The following is a 19314-nucleotide window of genomic DNA, read 5'->3' as shown; positions in this document are numbered from 1 at the left end:
CGTCCCATCTCTCCTCTTCCCCCCGTCCCATCTCTCCTCTTCCCCCCGTCCCCTCTCTCCTCTTCCCCCCGTCCCCCCGTCCCCTCTCTCCTCTTCCCCCCGTCCCCTCTCTCCTCTTCCCCCCGTCCCCTCTCTCCTCTTCCCCCCGTCCCCTCTCTCCTCTTCCCCCCGTCCCCTCTCTCCTCTTCCCCCCGTCCCCTCTCTCCTCTTCCCCGGTCCCCTCTCTCCTCTTCCCCCCGTCCCCTCTCTCCTCTTCCCCCCGTCCCCTCTCTCCTCTTCCCCCCGTCCCCTCTCTCCTCTTCCCCCCGTCCCCTCTCTCCTCTTCCCCCCGTCCCCTCTCTCCTCTTCCCCCCGTCCCCTCTCTCCTCTTCCCCCCGTCCCCTCTCTCCTCTTCCCCCCCGTCCCCTCTCTCCTCTTCCCCCCGTCCCCTCTCTCCTCTTCCCCCCCACCCGCCCCCTCTCTCCTCTTCCCCCCCACCCGCCCCCTCTCTCCTCTTCCCCCCCACCCGCCCCCTCTCTCCTCTTCCCCCCCACCCGCCCCCTCTCTCCTCTTCCCCCCCACCCGCCTCCTCTCTCCTCTTCCCCCCGTCCCCTCTCTCCTCTTCCCCCCGTCCCCTCTCTCCTCTTCCCCCCGTCCCCTCTCTCCTCTTCCCCCCGTCCCCTCTCTCCTCTTCCCCCCGTCCCCTCTCTCCTCTTCCCCCGTCCCCTCTCTCCTCTTCCCCCCGTCCCCTCTCTCCTCTTCCCCTCGTCCCCTCTCTCCTCTTCCCCCCGTCCCCTCTCTCCTCTTCCCCCCGTCCCCTCTCTCCTCTTCCCCCCGTCCCCTCTCTCCTCGTCCCCCCCACCCGCCCCCTCTCTCCTCTTCCCCCCGCCCCCTCTCTCCTCTTCCCCCCGTCCCCTCTCTCCTCTTCCCCCCGTCCCCTCTCTCCTCTTCCCCCCGTCCCCTCTCTCCTCTTCCCCCCGTCCCCTCTCTCCTCTTCCCCCCGTCCCCTCTCTCCTCTTCCCCCGGTCCCCTCTCTCCTCTTCCCCCCGTCCCCTCTCTCCTGTTCCCCCCCACCCGCCCCCTCTCTCCTGTTCCCCCCCACCCGCCCCCTCTCTCCTGTTCCCCCCCACCCGCCCCCTCTCTCCTGTTCCCCCCCACCCGTCCCCTCTCTCCTCTTTCCCCACATCCCCCCATCCCTCCCCTCTCTCCTCTTTCCCCACATCCCCCCATCCCTCCCCTCTCTCCTCTTTCCCCCCATCCCTCCCCTCTCTCCTCTTTCCCCCCATCCCTCCCCTCTTTCCTCTTTCCCCCATCCCCCCATCCCTCCCCTCTCTCATCTTTCCCCCATACCCCCATCCCTCCCCTCTCTCATCTTTCCCCCATACCCCCATCCCTCCCCTCTCTCATCTTTCCCCCATACCCCCATCCCTCCCCTCTCTCATCTTTCCCCCATCCCCCCATCCCCCCCCTTTCTCCTCTTTCCCCCATCCCCCCATCCCTCCCCTCCCCTCTCCTCTTTCCCCCATCCCCCCATCCCTCCCCTCCCCTCTCCTCTTTCCCCCATCCCCCCATCCCTCCCCTCTCTCCTCTTTTCCCCCCATCCCCCCATCCCTCCCCTCTCTCCTCTTTTCCCCCCATCCCTCCTTTCTCTCCTCTTTTCCCCCCATCCCCCATCCCTCCTCTCTCTCCTCTTTTCCCCCCATCCCTTCTCTCTCTCTCTCTCTCTCTCTCTCTCTCTCTCTCTCTCTCCGCCCATTCTCACCTTCATGACTGTTTTAATTTCGCAGTTATTGTCTGGAAACTGTATGAGCCCCATTTCAGTCGTGCTACACTATACTTGGCAGGTCAAGGGATTGAACTGCCAACCTTAGTGTGAAGTCAAATATGTTAACTGCACAGCTGTGGAGTTGGACTGTTGAGCACTTGCTTGTGTTTTGTGTATGTTCATTCTTTTTGTAACCCCTATATTGTAGTCATATCTGAAGTATTTTTATATCTGAAACTTTCTTACATTTATCATTGTACTCTGCCTTGCATTACACAGACATAATCACAAAATTTGTTATTATTGTCACATCCATCAGTAAATTAAATAATTCTCTTAGTGAATTTGTAATAAGTGTTGTAAAATTGCCTGTTACTCGAGGTATTATGAACAATAAAATAAAACAGGAGAACATGTCTTCAAATAAAATCATTATCAATGTATTGTTTTGCTTGTGGAGTATATGATGATACGTTTTTTTTCTCTCTCTCTCCAGGTAATGTTGAAGTAAATTATCAAAAATAGTTAATGCAAACTCCTCTTTTGTGTTACGCAGGCAGTACTCCACATAACCTCTTGCATTAAATTTGTAAGTACTGATCTGATGTGTGTATGGGCGTTTGTGTTTCACCAATTAATATTTGCTTTTTGCAGGTTGTGACAAGAAAGCAGTATGGTAAGAAAGTTGATATATGGTCCCTTGGTATTATGGCTATTGAAATGATTGAAGGAGAGCCACCCTATTTAAAAGAAACCCCACTTAGAGCATTGTATCTGATAGCAGCGAATGGAAGGCCAGCTATACCTCGTTGGGAGAAATTATCTCCAGAATTCAAGGTGAGGCACTCTACAGTACCACGTTTAGATGATTCTGTCATTTCTGCATTAGGTTACACGGCGCTATTTAGAGTTAGACATGCTCAAATTGTTTGCATAGAATATATTAAAAATTTCTGTTAAAGGCAACACAGTGCCCAAGTCTTAGCTGACACAGTAGGGAGATCAACATTGACTTAGTGTATCATTGCAAGTAAGTAGAATATTATTTGTCTCAAAGGTGCTGATTAGTGATTTTTCAATCCCTCTTGTAGTTTTGTACTTTCCACATTCATTTTATTTTTTGTGTTGGTTGCTTATTCATACTCAGTGTTTAAGCATATACAGTTAATTTGCATTTTGGTGGAGTTTCAAAAATGAATGGACACATCAGTTAACATGGTGGAAGATACAGGAGAATGAGTTACTTATGTGTAGGGAATCTACAGGATGTTCATAAAAGAATGTCCTAGTTACAAATTTGAATAGTATCAACTAAAAGTGTTTAGCCGGCTGGAGTGGCCGTGCAGTTCTAGGCGCTACAGTTTGGAACCGAGCGACAGCTATGGTCGCAGGTTCGAATCCTGCCTCGGGCATGGATGTGTGTGATGTCCTTAGGTTAGTTAAGTTTAATTAGTTCGAAGTTCTAGGCGACTGATGACCTCTGAAGTTAAGTCGCATAGTGCTCAGAGCCATGTGAACCATTTTGAACTAAGTGTTTTGTGTTTGTTCAAGGTCACAACTAAAGAGTAACTCAAACATATTTATAAAACCACATGCATGAGTAGTGTCTTGTTGTTTTTCCAGCTGCAGCACCACATTTGCATAATGATGACGTCTGAGTTTAAATCGTTTTGTGTTCTGCATGTTGCTAAGACTGAATCTGTAATTTCAGTTCAGTGTGCATTTTGTTTAAAGTTTAATTGTGATCCCCCATTGGGTAAAAACATCTGCTGATTATATAATCAATTTGAGATGCCCAGATGATTGCATAAAGGGAAAAGTTTGGGACACCAAAAAATCTGAAGAGAATGTTGACTTTTGTCGAAGCATATTTCCTTCATAGTTCTAAGAAGTCTGTTCCAAAAGCAAATCTTGAAGTTCAGTTGCCAAAGACGACCATGTGAAAGGTTTTAAGAAAAAGTTTATCCATGTCCATACTGGTTACAGTTGGTATGTGCTTTAAAGCCAGATAACTATGTTGTATGTTATAACTTCCCAAGAAGATGACTTTCTTGAGCGTGTGGTGTTCAGTGACGAGACAACTTTTGTCTGTAAGGGTTAATCAAATGAGACAGATAGGAAAAAAGTAAGTAAAATGTTAGTTATTTCAAAACCAATTGCCGTAACTTTTGATAGTTTCAAAACACATTGCCATAACTGTTGATATATTTATCCCACTGTGAGACTAGCCAATAACTTCATGGTAAAATATTTGTGGTTGCCTAAGGAACCTTGATTGTACACATGTGTACACCACTTCTTCGGTAGCAAATCGACAGCCACAAATGTCTCTTTAGGACTTCAAAAATATGGAAGTCGCATGGGGTGAGATCAGGACTGTATGTGCCTTACTGTAAGCAACCTTGGCAATATGTGGACTCACCAACATGTTGCCTAGGTTGTTTAGAATAAGCTGCATAAGTTTCGGTGTGAAGCCCTTACAAATCCTCCATACAGTGCAGATCTCTCTCTCCCCATGCGATTCCTGCATTTTTGTAACCCCGAAGAAAGATATTCATGGCCTTCAATTTGCTTCAGATGAAGTGGTGCACGTGTAGGTACAATCATTCCACAAGAGCACTGATCGTCTTGTCTCGCAGTGGGATAAAATGTATTAACAGTCGTGGTTATTACTTTCAAAATAATAAAGTTTACTTACTTTCATTGATCTGTCATGTTTTTTATTTGACAGTCACTTGTAAGTGGAAAGATAAATACTCATAATGAAACTTCCTGGTAGATTAAAACTGTTTGCGGGACCATTGCCTCTATCGGGAAAGTGCTACCCAAGCACAACTCTCAACCCATCCTCACAGCTTTACTTCTACCAATACCCACAATTTTTGTGTCTGGGAGTCAGAACAGCCTTATGGATTTGCACAGTATCAAAGAGATTTCCCAAAATTAATTTTCTGGGCTTGCTGCGACCTCAGGCTTAGGACAATTTTTTATCCTTGCTAAAACCACTGTAATGGGGATGGCATATGTAGATTGTTGGGGTGGCTTATGTGGACATGTTGCAAGAAGGACTGTTTCCCTAGTTAGAAGATGACCATGAAGACTTTATTTGGCAACAAGATTGAGCTCCTCCCCATTGGCATATCTTTGTCTAAGTCCCTGACTGTTGGATTAGTCATAATGTTCAGTACAACAGAGCTCTTTCCAGCTGACCTCATGCCATGTGATATTTTTCCTTTGGGGCTTTATGAAAGATTGTGTCTGCATTCTACCACTAACTAATGAATTGCCAGAGTTGAGACACAAAAAGAAAGAGACTATTACTTCCATTACTCCAGAGTTGTTGACCATTTGTGACAAACACTAAGTTACTCTCAGTTTTACGAATAATTTGTGATAAATACTCTAAATGAAACTGTTACTATATACCATTTAAAGTGGGACATTCTTTCGTGGACACCCTGTATTCTTTAGTCACAGGACTTAGTTTTTTAACAACTGACTAGTACTGCTTTACTGTTTGCATTTATAAAAAGTAATTTCAAATCTTGAACAGTGTATCAGCTTTCTTGGCCACTCATGATCTTTTTTATATCTTGCTTGTGTTACATTACCTTGTATTGGAAGTTATTTTAGATTATATGATGAAATGTGTGTTCTAGGATTTCTTAGACTGCTGCCTACAAGTAGACGTTGACAAACGTGCCACAGCTGATGAGCTTCTGAGACATCCATTCTTGAGAAACTGCATGGAACTTACTACATTAACTCCTCTGATAAAGGCTGCACAGAAAATACTAGGAAAAGGTTAGGATTAATTTTTGATAATCATAACTCACTGAGTCACTAAGTGGAATATTTTTACTCTCTGTTCTTTCTCCCCCCCCCCCCCCCCCCCCCCTCCTCTCTCTCTCTCTCTCTCTCTCTCTCTCTCTCTCTCTCTCTCTCTCTCTCTCACACACACACTCACTCACTCACTCATGTAAATAATACTGAATGATTTTCCATAGAGATTGAATGCTCAGAAGAATGGAAAAATATACGAAATGTAGGATTAGTGAAGTTAAGCTAAGAACAATAGAGAAGAAAGTTAAAAGTTCAGTTTACTTTATATACCCAATAGAAAAAATGTAGTTCTTGTAGCTCAAATTTAGAGAAACACATTTAATCCATTGTTTAACCCAGCAGTGCACGCGCGTGGTACTTCGTCAGTACAGGCTAGCGCTCTCTCAGACCCTTACAGATTCCATTGGTTTTATTTTACATTATAATGCAGGGAAGTGTTAATAAATGGAGTTGTATCATTACCAGCCACTTAACTATATCCATTTAAAAGAAAAAAAATATATTTTGGTCAAAAGCATTTATGCAAAATGGAGATTCATAAAAATGCGCACTGAGCGAGGTGGCGCAGTGGTTAGCACACTGGACTCGCATTCGGGAGGATGGCGTTTCAATCCCGTCTCCAGACATTCTGATTTAGGTTTTCCGTGATTTCCCTAAATCGTTTCAGGCAAATGCCAGGATGGTTCCTTTGAAAGGGCATGGCCGATTTCCTTCCCAATCCTTCCCTAACCCGAGCTTGCGCGCTGTCTCTAATGACCTCGTTGTTGACAGGATGTTAAAGACTAACCACCACCTACCATGATAAAAATGAGCTGCTATCAAAGTAATGCCCATATTCAATGGGACATTTTGTCAGTACAGTCTTGTCATACGGTAACACAGTGTTAAAGGCAAATATATTTATTGTGGTTTTTCCAACGTGTCTAGTTTTTCTGTTCTTGTTTTTGCAGTCCACACAATGTCCTCATGAGCTCATGGTTGAACTTTCAGAACTTTTCACATCTCAAAGCTCTCCACTTCTCTCAGTTGCCTTTTTGGCAAGTTTCTAGATATTCCCCTTTAGTGAAAATGGTCTTGCAGAAGCGCAAAAGGAAGCTACAATAAGAATTCTCTTATTCTCAGTTGACCTTTCTTATGTATATTGAAAATAGTAGCAGCATTTATCACAGCTGTGTTCATGTAATAAAATGCAATGATGGCCTTCATGTTTGTTGTTTTTCTAGCTACATTATATGTTGCATTCTTTCATTATTACGTCAGCTCCACCCTTAGTAAGGTTATAGACTGTGATAATTTCTGGTTTTTATCATTTCCTGTATTTTCACTAATATTTGCATTGTGATGCATCATAGACAGAAGTAACGCCACTCTATTTTGCTTTAACACACAAGAGAGACTAAGGTGCAATTTTCCTGAAACCAAAACAAATGACTTTTCTTGTCTTAGTGTTATTAAATCCCAAGGGGACTTGCTGCCTATTCTTCTTCAGAGGACCAATGGTGGTAGTCTTCTGTGTCATCAGTGTGTTTGCTAAGTCGTAACTTGTGAAATAATTGTCACAAGCTATGTTGTGCCCTCTAGTCATGATAATTCAGCACAGTCACTGAAAAAGTCCAGTCGGCCTTCCTGTTTGTATGGCCTTCAGGCTGTTGCCCAACATACATCTCCATGTCAGATGCGTTAGACATGCACTGCTGCAAAAATCTGTATTCTGTACTTGTTTGGCTTACTGGCATGTATTCAGCAACTGTATCAGCCTTCTGAGGGTTTTCAACAAGTAATGCACTGAAGGAGAAAAAATCTGTTTATGCCCATGGTGAGGTGAAATATTTTAAGTCCTGTGCCATCTGTTCGCCATAAAACTTGTAGATGTGGTCACGCATTACACCAGGGAAGTACAGTAATCTCAGTAAAACCTACATTTCACCTTTATCAATTGTTTGGGAATTTGTCACCCTAGAAAAGTTCCTCTGGATAGTTTGAAAGTGCGTATTAGTACGCTTAACCAGTATGTACATAACTTGTTCATTAGAAAACATTTCCCACCACTTTAGTGGATTTGTAGCATATTTCACAAGCAAATTAGTTAAGATGTTATGAGAACATGTACATGGTTCCTTTGGTGGAGCATGTGGCTTGCATACTGTTTTGTCTTTACTGACAAACACTCCACTATCTGCACCATAATCACTGTCTCCTGTTTCATCACCTGATGCTCCTCATTCAGTGCCTCAGAATCATTTTTACATTCTGGGTCCTGTATTTCTTCAAACTCGAATTCTCCACCTTCAGAATCGTCAGCTTCACTTTCAGCCATCACTTCTTTAACCAGCCACCAAATTCTTGCTGCAGTTATAAGACTTACAAGATATTAGAATAAGGAACCAAGCAAGATGATGCCTGTTCTGACACCAGAGCCAATAGTATGTTCATATGTGCTCAGGAATAACCTAAGCAGAGCCAACAACAAACTGACACCAATGCATGCCCATGATACCCTAGAGCTGTTTGTTGTAAGCAGTCTGGAAGTGCTATTGTTAAAATACCACGTGTACCATTCCAAATGACTCCTGTTATGCTCACTTAAAGGTACTCAGAAGACAACTTCTTGGAAGCAATTATCAGACATTGTATTAATGTGAAAATATTATCCTTTGTCTCATAGACCACTTGCATGTACTTATGGGCCAATAGTTTGCACTTTCCTTTTCAGTTAAATACTTCTGTTACGTAAGTGCTCTCACAGAAATATCTGTATCTTTACTTTGTTATTGAGATCTTACCCAAAATTACTATGGAATCACCAATCACTATCTGCATTTCAGCTTAGCAAAGATTTTTTGATGGATATTGATACCTTAGAGTTAAGAGAAGAGACTAAAAAGTTGCTGCTTCTTGTTAAAAATGTGTGTTATTTCCATTGGTGTGAGTGTTTACATGTTTGAGATGCTAGTACCCATCAGTTATATGTCTAACTAAAACAGAATACTCTGTAACTCACTTGTAATCATGAAACAAAAGTATTTGTCACTGTGATTCTCCATTTGAAGGAATTGAGGCCAAAGATCACGACACAGGATCTATTTAACACCAAGTTGAATTCTCAAAAATAACTTAATTTTGCTTATACATGTGAGATCTACAACCTATTGGTCTCCAAAAAAAGTGAGCACTAAAAATTTTTTTTAGTGTGTGTGTTTTGCAGCCAGCATGGGCTAAGATATTTTAGCTTTCAGGTAGAAAGTATTTCTGTGTTGTGAACAAGGATTTGATTTGAAAGTTCAGGAAAAAACCTTATAAAATTTGAGAGCAATAATTTAAAGAAGCTACTTGATAAAATGGCAATTTTTGTTTCAAATTCCTAAACTTAATCAACGCTTAGCATAAACTTACCAAGCTTACAAAAGGCAGAACTGCAATGGTTTGGGGAACTTATAATAATTTTTATGATAATATAAACACAAAAAGCTCTGAGCAAATATCTTAATTTAGTTGTAATATAAGGGGCAAGGAAAGAAATTCAAATAAGTTTCCTATTCCAATTAAGACTAAAGAGTATCAGAACATGTTAAAAAGCAATATTTATGAAAATGATAATCGTGCTGTAGGTGTTGACGCCTGTCAAAGTTTTAAATGTGCTCTCTTTATACATAATATGCAGAGTAATGGTTCCAGAATTAACATATTAAAAACTGAAAGAATAAGATGATGGCAGCAACCTGCTGAAACCTAGATTTAAAAACTGAATACCCATGAGCTTTATGTGAATAAAAAATTAGTCATTTGCTAGACCAGGAGTGGTTGTCCTGCTCAGAGTTTTAATCCTGTAATTCAGCTGGCTATGAATTTTCTTTTCCCTGCCTTGAAAGTATATTTTACAAAACATACTTCAGAAGGAGCCACTGAAGTTTGTGGGTGTTGTCCTTTTTCCATTAACTATATTTAAGAATAAGCACAGCATTAAGGGAAGAGATATAGATACCAGTAGATTTACTACATCAGTCTCTGTGCTTTTTAAATATATCACCAACAGATTTGTTTAGTTTACATGTTCTTACGTAAGACAATATTTTCAGGCGCAGGCATTGACTTACTGCACAAATGAAGAATGTCCAATTCCTGGTATTACATTCGTCCTCTGCTCAATGTAAGATAAACTGCAATAATACAATAAACAGATCCTTTCAACTGAATGTTATCACAAAGTACAACTGTTTTAACCTGATGTTTGGTAACAGGTGACATTATCATTTAATGTTGAGATTTTTTTAAATCCAGCTTGAAATGACTTTTATGTTAACTGATGTTTTATTGTTCATGTAAATTTCTACAATTAATCACAGTTTGTAACAGTAGTGCATAAGTATAATATAGGACATCATTGCTTTCAGTTCATTGACTGAATAAACAGACAGTGGAGTAAGGGAAGAATTTCTCCACACTATTGTGTGTTTTTTTGTCTTAAAAAAGTGATGAATTGAGAATCAGTATCAGTTAGTCACAACTGAAAATAGATTGAAGTTGTAATGGGATAACTGAATTTGTGACTGTTCTTATATATCTTTATTCATAGCGTTATAACAGAAACTGGAACAAGTAATGTATTTTAGAACTTTCCCCAGTCACCATGTTTTAACATCCATTACATTCAGTGAGAAAGTTGCGCTTCAGTATTTTGTATTTTGTGTAAGCCATTTCAACATAACTGGCTCAGTATGTTGTATATCTTAAACTTGACTTGTTTTTTATATATGTATTTATAGCTGAAAGATCTCTTGTTTAGATGAGAAAGAGCATCTGAAATGAGATTGATAACCATCATTACCTTCAATTCATGTAACTGCTATGGACCAGAATTAATTTTAACTTAATTGTAGATATTGATTGGTATCCGTTTGAACCTCAGTGGTATTGTCAGCATCTTTGACTGATGAGATCCTTGCCCTGTCATAACAGCCAACTATTCATAGGAGGAAACAACATATCAAATCAATAAATACATCATGAGGATAAACTTTTACAAACTTCAACTGTTACTGAGCACAGCCATATGCTAGTTTTCTTCACTAGGCGTCAAGAGCATACGACTTAAAACGATGACTGAAATTAGTGCTCAAACTATTCACTGTTAACATTCTCACTGTATGCTTTTAGTAAGAAACTATTTAATTACAATACTGATTTGAAAAAATTAAAATTACACTTTAATTATTTGATGTATGTTATAATTCACTGTTCTACTGTAAGAGAGACTGTAGTGTATCTTAAATTATTGGTAAAGCTTTTGGAACAACACAATGTAATAAAATTGTGGCATTGAGTAGTGTCTTGCTGTGACATTGCATTACAGTGTGCAAATTTTTATGCATGTAACAAATATAAGAAGTCTTATTTTTCTATATTATTTCTAGTTAGGAATAAATATTGAAACATGTGTAATGTATTAAAACTTAACTCGAAGTCAGTCATGTTTCTAATTCAGTTAACTTATCATGATTTGAAGTATTTGAAATTTTATGTGACAAAGTGCATTGCAGGATGATGAAATAATACAGATTCTCAGTCATGTTAAAATGAAATGGTAACTGATTAATAATTTACAGCAGCCAGACTAAACATTTGTGAGAATTTTAACTGTTGCACTGAGTCTATTTTAACCACAATATATGGCAACAAAATTTCTTGTAATTCTTCCTGTTGAGTGTGTTGCCTGGAAGGGAGTTATGGTGGTTCAGAATTTGTATTCTGGTGCTCCTTCCCATTGTGCTCCCGGTATTGGATTATGCTGGTAAAACGGCAAGTGGATGTCCTGCGCTGTCTGTGCATTGGACAATCTTTCCACGACGTCACGCAGATTCGATAACGCAATCTGCTCAGTAAGCGGAGCGAAACAAGGCACGCGTCCAACTTCTGGTTTTTGACATAGGGCAGGGACAATGACTTCTTTTCCATCAACTACATATCCCAGCGCATCAAGAAAGAATTTTATCATTGCTGGGTATGCCACAACCGTATTTGCTGCATTACGGTATTCATAGTCAAGAAGGAAGCGATACGCTTCTGCAGGGTACTGGTTTGGAGCTGGAGAGACTCTTACAACTTCTTCCATCTTCCTTTCAAATAATAGTAGATTTACACGACAAAATGAATGTATATTACAATAATGTGCATTGCGAAACATAGAGCACTGCCTGTAGATTGGTGCTGCGCAAAATCCCAATTGCCTTGTAGTCACTGGCATGGTTACTGCTGTCAAAGTTTCGCCTGATTCTATTTTGTTCAGAGCTTCTGAAAGCTCACTCAATCCAACTCCGATTTTGTCAGTCTAGGCATCTGACTGTGTCTTCATTGTTTCGGCATCTTTCTTCTTTCTGTATGTTTCTGACCTATTCTGATTCCTTCCTTGGCGACTGTTGTTCTTGCCACCACTGTAGGATTGTTGTGCTGGTCGGGGTTCTCTGAGCTGATGCCAGTCCCACGCTCCTTCATACTGTCCCTCGTGATCGCGTCTGGCCACCTCACGCACTTTAGCACGGCTGCGTGAACCATAACCACTCGCCATGGTAGTAATACTATCAGATGGAATCCTCTATCCGCCAGCCGGAATATCCAGAGCTTTTCATTCTCTTTGGCACTCCTTGAGTCAACTATTATGATGGTACTTTTGTCTTGTTCTCACAGATTTGTACTTGATATTCAATAACAAAGAAACCATAGCTTCATTTTAGTATTTATAAGTATTTTTCAAATAGTAAAGTTGTTTTGATAAGCTAGTGAAGGGCAAGTGTTTCATGAGGATTTGTGTTTATTTGCAACAAACTCCATTGAGTAAACACTTACAATTTCAGTATAGAGTATTGCAGTGCTGTACTTAAAATATATTTTAAATATATTCCATATGATGGGACCAATATTATTATAAATTAAACTGTAAATATAGATGAAATCTCATCCCCCCCCCCCCCTCCTCCAAATACTTTTTTAAACTATGGCATGGCTGTGATTTTAAACCTAGAAAAAAAATGTACATCAGTTTAAGACTGCTTGGTAGGGCTCAAATCGAAATTGCTGTGCACTAAAAATAAATCACTAAAACATATATAGATTATGTGCAGATTGACAATGAGAGATTGCTTCTTTTGGTCATCAGGTTTGCAATTAGCTCATTAAATACAAAAAGAACGAACACCACTGGAAAAGCTGAGGCAGTTTAAAAATTTGTTAGCAGAGCTAGTTTGTTACATTCCGATTAAAATAACTTTGTGACTGCTGTTTCAATGAGTTGAGCATTTGGGCCAGCTATCAGCCAATCACACATTTTTCTTGGGCTCTTCATGCTCACTGTGTTGCTTGTTTAATAAGTAAGTGCAGAAACTAGCCAGCACAGCTGGTTTCGTGGGGAGGTATGGGAACAGTACGGGGCATGCGCAATACAAGCTAGCTACACTGCTTCCCACTATTGACGTGTTAGTCACAAAGTTATTTTATTTGAATTATAAGAACTTAATTTTTGAATTCAGTAATGGTCTTAACGACTGCCAGATAGAAATAGTTAACGTGTTAATCATCCTGCATGTGCCCTTGTGGACAGTTGTCGTACAACTGTAGGTAATCCCTGGTATAAGTCCCATTTTCCATGTGTCATGCATATTTCACAAATGCAAGAGGAAAAATGCATTGATGTAAGTCTTAACCAATTCAGAGACAAGTGACTTGTCTAATCTCAGTGCAAAATTGTTATAGATTGATCAGGAAATAGTTTGTACAAGAAAAGGGTGAATAGCGTAGGTGGATGTTGCATACATTTATGTTAAAAATGTGTTTTATATTACCAGCAGAAAGTGACTAAGAAGACACTGATCAGGTGTAGCAGTAACTTGTGGAGGGTCAATTTAAATTCCTACCTGTAATTGAAGGGAAAAAGACTCCTGTGTCACTTCTGTTGCCATTTCCTTTATTTTCTACTTTTTGTCTCAGTATGTTCCCATATTAGCATTTATTACTCTATCAGCCAGAAAGGTTTAGCTTTCTGTCAGCCCAGTCCACTGCTGTACTTTGCTGATAACAAGACTGATACAGTTGCAGAGTAAAGTTTTCACCATTCCTACTATAAATGTGAGTAGATAATGACTCGCCAATAATTGAAGCTTTTATCCATGTCCCCAGGCTGTCATGTCTCCTTCAAATAGATTCTTGTCCTGAATTGTTAAAAATGCTTTTATTCTGTCATGTACCTGTTTTTTTTTTTTCTAGATGCCAGAAATATGAAACTCCCTGCTCTGTTAGAGATTTCAAACTTCAAAAATTTACATCTTATTTTATGCTACTTATTGTACTTTAAAAAGAAAACTAGAGACTGCAAATGAAATGAAATTTTTGAAGGCTTTATTACTTTTATACAGGTATTTTGTGCTTTTTAAGTAAGAGTAATACAAACATTGTGTGGATAAAATTACTAGAAATTAGATTTTTGAGTGCTAATTGCTGTTGACAGGTGGTTCTTATGGAAGTTAATATTATGAAATTATGTTTGGTTTCTGTTAATTCTGAAAGTGGAATTTGTTTCAGATTGAATCATTATTGTTCAGTAAATTAATTTTGGCAGTGAACCTTTGAGCTGTATGTAGGGATGCATCGTTACTTAACATTGTGAATCATTGTTACTGTTTATTGATTCTCACTGCCCTTTACTGATCATTAACTGACTATTGCAATGCAGCAGTTAGCATTTTTATGATAAGTCTTGAATTGCCATTTCTTACAAGAAGTTGTTCTACTCTACTGTACTTTCATCAGCCTACAGAATGTAACACTACTGTGCAGATTGTAGACAGATTTAAAGTAAATGGACAAATGTTTATTATTTGGGCATTAATTACGCATCACATGTAGTGCTTTTGAGTATCGTGTGTCTGCTTTGTTCTGAAGGTTTGCTCAAATATTTTGTTGTATTAAGTTGTTGTTATGTAAATAAAATGAAATGACCTGGACCAAAAATAAAATGAAATGACTACTTTTTTTTTACCTTCTGATACTGTCTGTGTGTATCATAATGTGAAATATATGTATGATGTATATATCTTATTCTGTTGTTTCCCTAAATCACTTCACGTGGCAACTTTTATGGTTCCTGCAATAAGGTCACAATTGATTCTTTGCATACTCTTATCAAATCCAAAGTGGTGATGTGTCTGCTGACCTAGATGGTGTTCAGAAATTGAACTCCAACTCTCTTTCCTTAAATTTTTGTCTTTAGGCCACAACTGTTCAAGCTCATCCTATATTATGAAGTATATAAACTGACTTACAGAAGAATTCAAAAAAGCTTCAATAAGTTGTATACATTTATTTTTTCAGGGCAGCAAATTTGTTATGGTGAATGTATGTTCACAGCAATTGAGATAACTGTAACTGTCTCCAAATAAATTTGTGAAGAACAGACAAGTAACAACAGCAGTGAAGCAACCATCAAGTAAGGAAAACTGAAGGAAATAGACTGGAGATTTTTACACATAGGATCGGTGTCTGTTCTGTCGGGCATTTCCAGTAGAACAGACACCGTGCAGATGCACAAATATTGTCCAAAGTCATATGGGAATCAGAATTTGCAAGTAGAGTGTTTAATAGATGAGGGATGCAGCATTGTGATGTGTGGTAAGTTGGAAATTTGAGATAGTCAGGGACCACTGGATGGCCTAAGCGGTTAAGGAAATGATTCGTGAGAAGTGGTAAATCCGGGTTCGAGCCCTGCTCTGGCACAAAGTTTAACTTTTGCCATTGCATTACCACATTGCTCTGTGTGGCTAGCTGTCTAGATTTCCCATCCATCCTTTCCTTTTCTTTCCCATTCCTATGTTTCTTGTTTACAGATGGGAGTTCCGTAATGTGTATCACAACTGTGGTGTCTGTTCTTTCGGACATATCCAAAAGAAGACATCACACGCTCATATCATTGATTTGCCTCAATGGGCTATGAATCCATCACCTTCAGTGCGAATTCACAATCATGTTTGACTTCATGCAAGAATCTCAAAGTAGTGAGCAAAGGGAACGTAGATGGGGACTGCAGATAGGTGGCTCTAGGTGAGAATGTGGGTTGGCTGAGGGGTGTACCAAGGTAGTCCACACAATTGCAATGAACACTTTGTCCTGGTGGCACAGTGGTTAATGTAACTGCCTACTAAGCAGGAGATCCTGGTCCGGCACACATTTTCACTCGTCGCTACAGAATTCACATAAAGTTTCAATGCAGCTGATATTATAAATTCATTTCCTTTCCTTCTTAACCCCCATCCCACCTCCACTGTAAGTTTACATAATCTCAAAGGCCCTTAACGGACACATAATACATAAGAAACACAAATGTTCCCAGAATTGTAAATGAAACCTTATATCAGCTCTCCGTGCCTGGTTCTCCATAGCCCAATATGGACATGTGGTAGAACATTGTGAGCTATGAAAGACAGTTTTCTACAAAAGTAACGCTACTGAAGCAGGAAAAATAAATGAAATAATTATGCGATCTCTATCAGAAATATATGATGATATTGGATATTCCTCCAAAAGATCAAAGCAGCTGTTGTACACTCTGCCAGTTAATTGTTTACAAACTTACTTCAGGTGCATAATCATTAACAACAAAAATTCAAGCAAATCTTTTTTTAAATGGGTTTTTCATTTAAATGTAGAAAATAGTGGGCGAAAGATATGTAGAAAGGTGAGAATAGTAGAAAAATAAATAAATGTGTCATACTCTTTAAGTCGTGAGGAGATGGAAAGCTAAAGGTTGATAATGTTGCTGTTGTACTTCTCCATTTTCTGCTATGATCAAGTTTTCAGAAGTAATTTTGAGATCTCCAGAACAAAGGAATAAAGATCGCCTAAGAATAAAAAGGAACTGACAAAGCAGTGTGTGTAATGATGTAACGAGGAAATGGCTGTATGTGGCACAGAAATGTTGTCATCAATGTACTTTTGTTTTGTTGGTAGATTTTACCAAATAATGTACATGAAGTGTGATCTTGATGGACAGAATTGTTTTGTTTTTACAGGTTGTTAAATTAGGTATGTTTGAGTGTTGTTCAAATGGAGAAACTTTACTATTGTACTGCCATAAAATTCTGTTTTGTACAGTTTATTTCTAGTAAAAATTCATACAGAGTTTTTGAAGCTGTTACATAACAACTCTGCTCCTTCATATTAATAGTTAAAAATGGATGACTGAATTCAGTTGTGGACATACCTCTCCTGAAGATGACCCATTTGAATGATGTCCCAAAACTTCGTTCTCAGATGAAGTGCATGTTGTAGGCATATCAAAAGGAAGAGTGTGTTGTATCTTACCTTTGAGAAAACTGTGTGAAAGATTGGTCCAACACTTGTTGGATACTGAGCAAAAGCAAAAGCAAATGGAAAAACTATTTTTGCACAAACATTTGGAGCATTTCAAGAATAATAAAACTGATTTTGCACAACAATTTCTTAATGTGGAAGATTCTCAACACGCAAACAAAACATCAGTCAAGATAGTATGCGGAAGCTGATGGCCCTGCACCAACAATATTTGTGACCGAGGGCTTATTTGTTCTAATATAATACAGTAGGTTTCTCTGGTGTTTGGCTTAATGCCTGGATAAGCATCTTCTCAGTTTATTCATCCAGCTCCAATAAAGGGGTTGTGGCAACCTGTGTGGATATTTTGCAGACCTTTTAAAACTCCACTTCAGGGATGAAATGTGCTCACCCAAAAATGTTAAAAGAATTGATTTAGAGGGGACAACATCAAATAATAAGTGTTTTGACCTAAATGGGACAACAGTGTAACAGATATTTTGTTTCTTGTTTAGTATTCCCTTGATTAGTCATATTACATGATTTAAATGACATATCCTTCAACTAACGTAATACAGCAGTTCACAAAAAAAAGGGTGAATAAGAGTTTAAGCTGAGGCTCGCCCGCACTTTGATGGTGTCCAGTTATAGTTACCAAACATTTTTTGAACATGTTGCAATGATACTAACAAAATTTTTCACACAAATGTCATGGACATTGAATAAATCTATCAGCAGGGTGTGTGTGTGTGTGTGTGTGTGTGTGTGTGTGTGTGTGTGTGTGTGTGTGTGTGTGTGTGTGTTTTAAATACCTGGCATGGTGTGCAAATTGGTGGATTTGTAACCAAAAACCTAATGTCACAATTTGGACACACGGTGATTTTAAATCAACAGTGCTCAATCTAACATACATCTTCAACTGATTTCGTGTCCAGAAGAACTACTGGTAAAGTTCTGTTCTGAGTTATGTTTGTCTGATGGCCTGCATTTACTCATAATGCGTCTTTATGGTAATCAATACATCTTCCATGGTATGTAAAAATAATAGATTACCTTTTTGTGTTGCAAATGCACCTGCAGTATTTTAAAAAAATACTTGCATCAAATTATGTGTGGGGTGCTACAAACTGCAAATGATCTAGACTTTAATCACTAGGGTTACCAGGGAGCAACACCTTGACAGTTTAAAACAGCTATTTTATAGACTTAGTAGGCTCAAATGTATATTTACCTACCATAGTTTTCTCCAGCAGAGTGTTCAATACCTCAGCCATATACTGAGGAAAGGTGGTCTCAGGCCCACATCAGCTCATGTGAAAGTGACTGGCAATCTCCTGGCACCCAAAGTTCTAAAGGAACTGTAGTTGCTCTTGTGGAAGATAAATTATTGTGGCAAATTTATACCAAATGCTGCATAGAGATTATCTTCTCTCAATCAGCTTCAGAAAAATGGAGTCAAATTTCAGTGGTCCACCGATTGTCAGGCAATGTTCTTAAGCTTAAAAAAGTATCGTAGTCTGACCACATTTAGGTCAGGCTGGCATTTAGTCTTGATTGGGGACAGATTCTTTGCAATGCTGAATAGACAGTGTGCTGTCACAAAAGTCCCCAATTGTATGGAACAACTAATTACAAAAAATGTAAAGCATTAACAATGTAACAGTAGCTCTTCCATTGGAGGCAGTGGATATTAGTTATGGCATTAAGAAATACCATGTGTTCTTACTGAGAACATAATTCCACCTGGTCATGGATGAGCTGCTAATTTTGCTGTTCAGCTCTCAAAGTGAACATGCCAGATAAGGTAGCATGGTTACAGTGGTAGTCCCGGTTTTTGTCTAACTCTCATTACGATATACAGTACGAGCCACTGCTCAGCACAGCAGTGGTGACACCCTGCAAGTCTGCTGGTGGGTTCTGATGTCAAGTGTGATAAACAGGAGGTGTTCTGGATGAATTATTCATGATAGCTACACCCAGAGATCAGGACCTGATGTTTTGCAAAGTCGCACATTATGCGTGTGATGGTTGGACTACCTCCCCAAAGCTATGGAACCAGCACTATGGATCTATTTCTGAATTCATCACAGACTCAACATTAATCAGGTGTCTTTCTGCTAGCCACAGAAGAATCAGAATGCTGACTGAGTTGGGATTCTGACTACAGTGTGGCATCACATCCTCAAATTACAGTCCATGGGTGGGGGTGGTGGAGGGGGTGGGGGAGATGTTGAAGATGTACATGTCATCATTTATATTGGCTGGGATTTATGCCAATATTAAACATGCAGTCTGAGCGTACCAAACATCCATGTGAAACCAAGTAGATCTGGCAGAATGTTTCTCCCCATAGCCCACAATTGACCACATGTGGAACTGCATGTACATCTACTTTG

At 39.7% G+C, this 19314-nt stretch overlaps 1 protein-coding gene across 4 annotated transcripts in view; it reads left to right on the top strand.

The window, feature by feature from the left end:
* The window catches only part of LOC126298317 (serine/threonine-protein kinase Pak), a 114004-nt gene extending 99340 nt beyond the window's left edge, over nt 1-14664 (top strand). For 2 of the 4 annotated variants that reach the window (XM_049989616.1, XM_049989615.1), the window contains exons 9-11: nt 2399-2581; nt 5404-5548; nt 9664-14664. In XM_049989616.1, coding sequence (XP_049845573.1) covers nt 2399-2581; nt 5404-5548; nt 9664-9692 — 357 coding nt within the window. In that variant the 3' untranslated portion in view covers nt 9693-14664. The remainder of the gene's footprint in view (nt 1-2398; nt 2582-5403; nt 5549-9663) is intronic. The other 2 variants (XM_049989614.1, XM_049989613.1) reach the window with 1 other exon arrangement.
* Nucleotides 14665-19314: the final 4650 nt, after the last annotated feature.

The sequence above is a fragment of the Schistocerca gregaria genome, chromosome X, assembly GCF_023897955.1.
Source record: "Schistocerca gregaria isolate iqSchGreg1 chromosome X, iqSchGreg1.2, whole genome shotgun sequence".
In the NCBI taxonomy this organism is placed as follows: Eukaryota; Metazoa; Arthropoda; class Insecta; order Orthoptera; family Acrididae; genus Schistocerca; species Schistocerca gregaria.
This window is presented reverse-complemented; position numbering and strand designations above follow the sequence as displayed.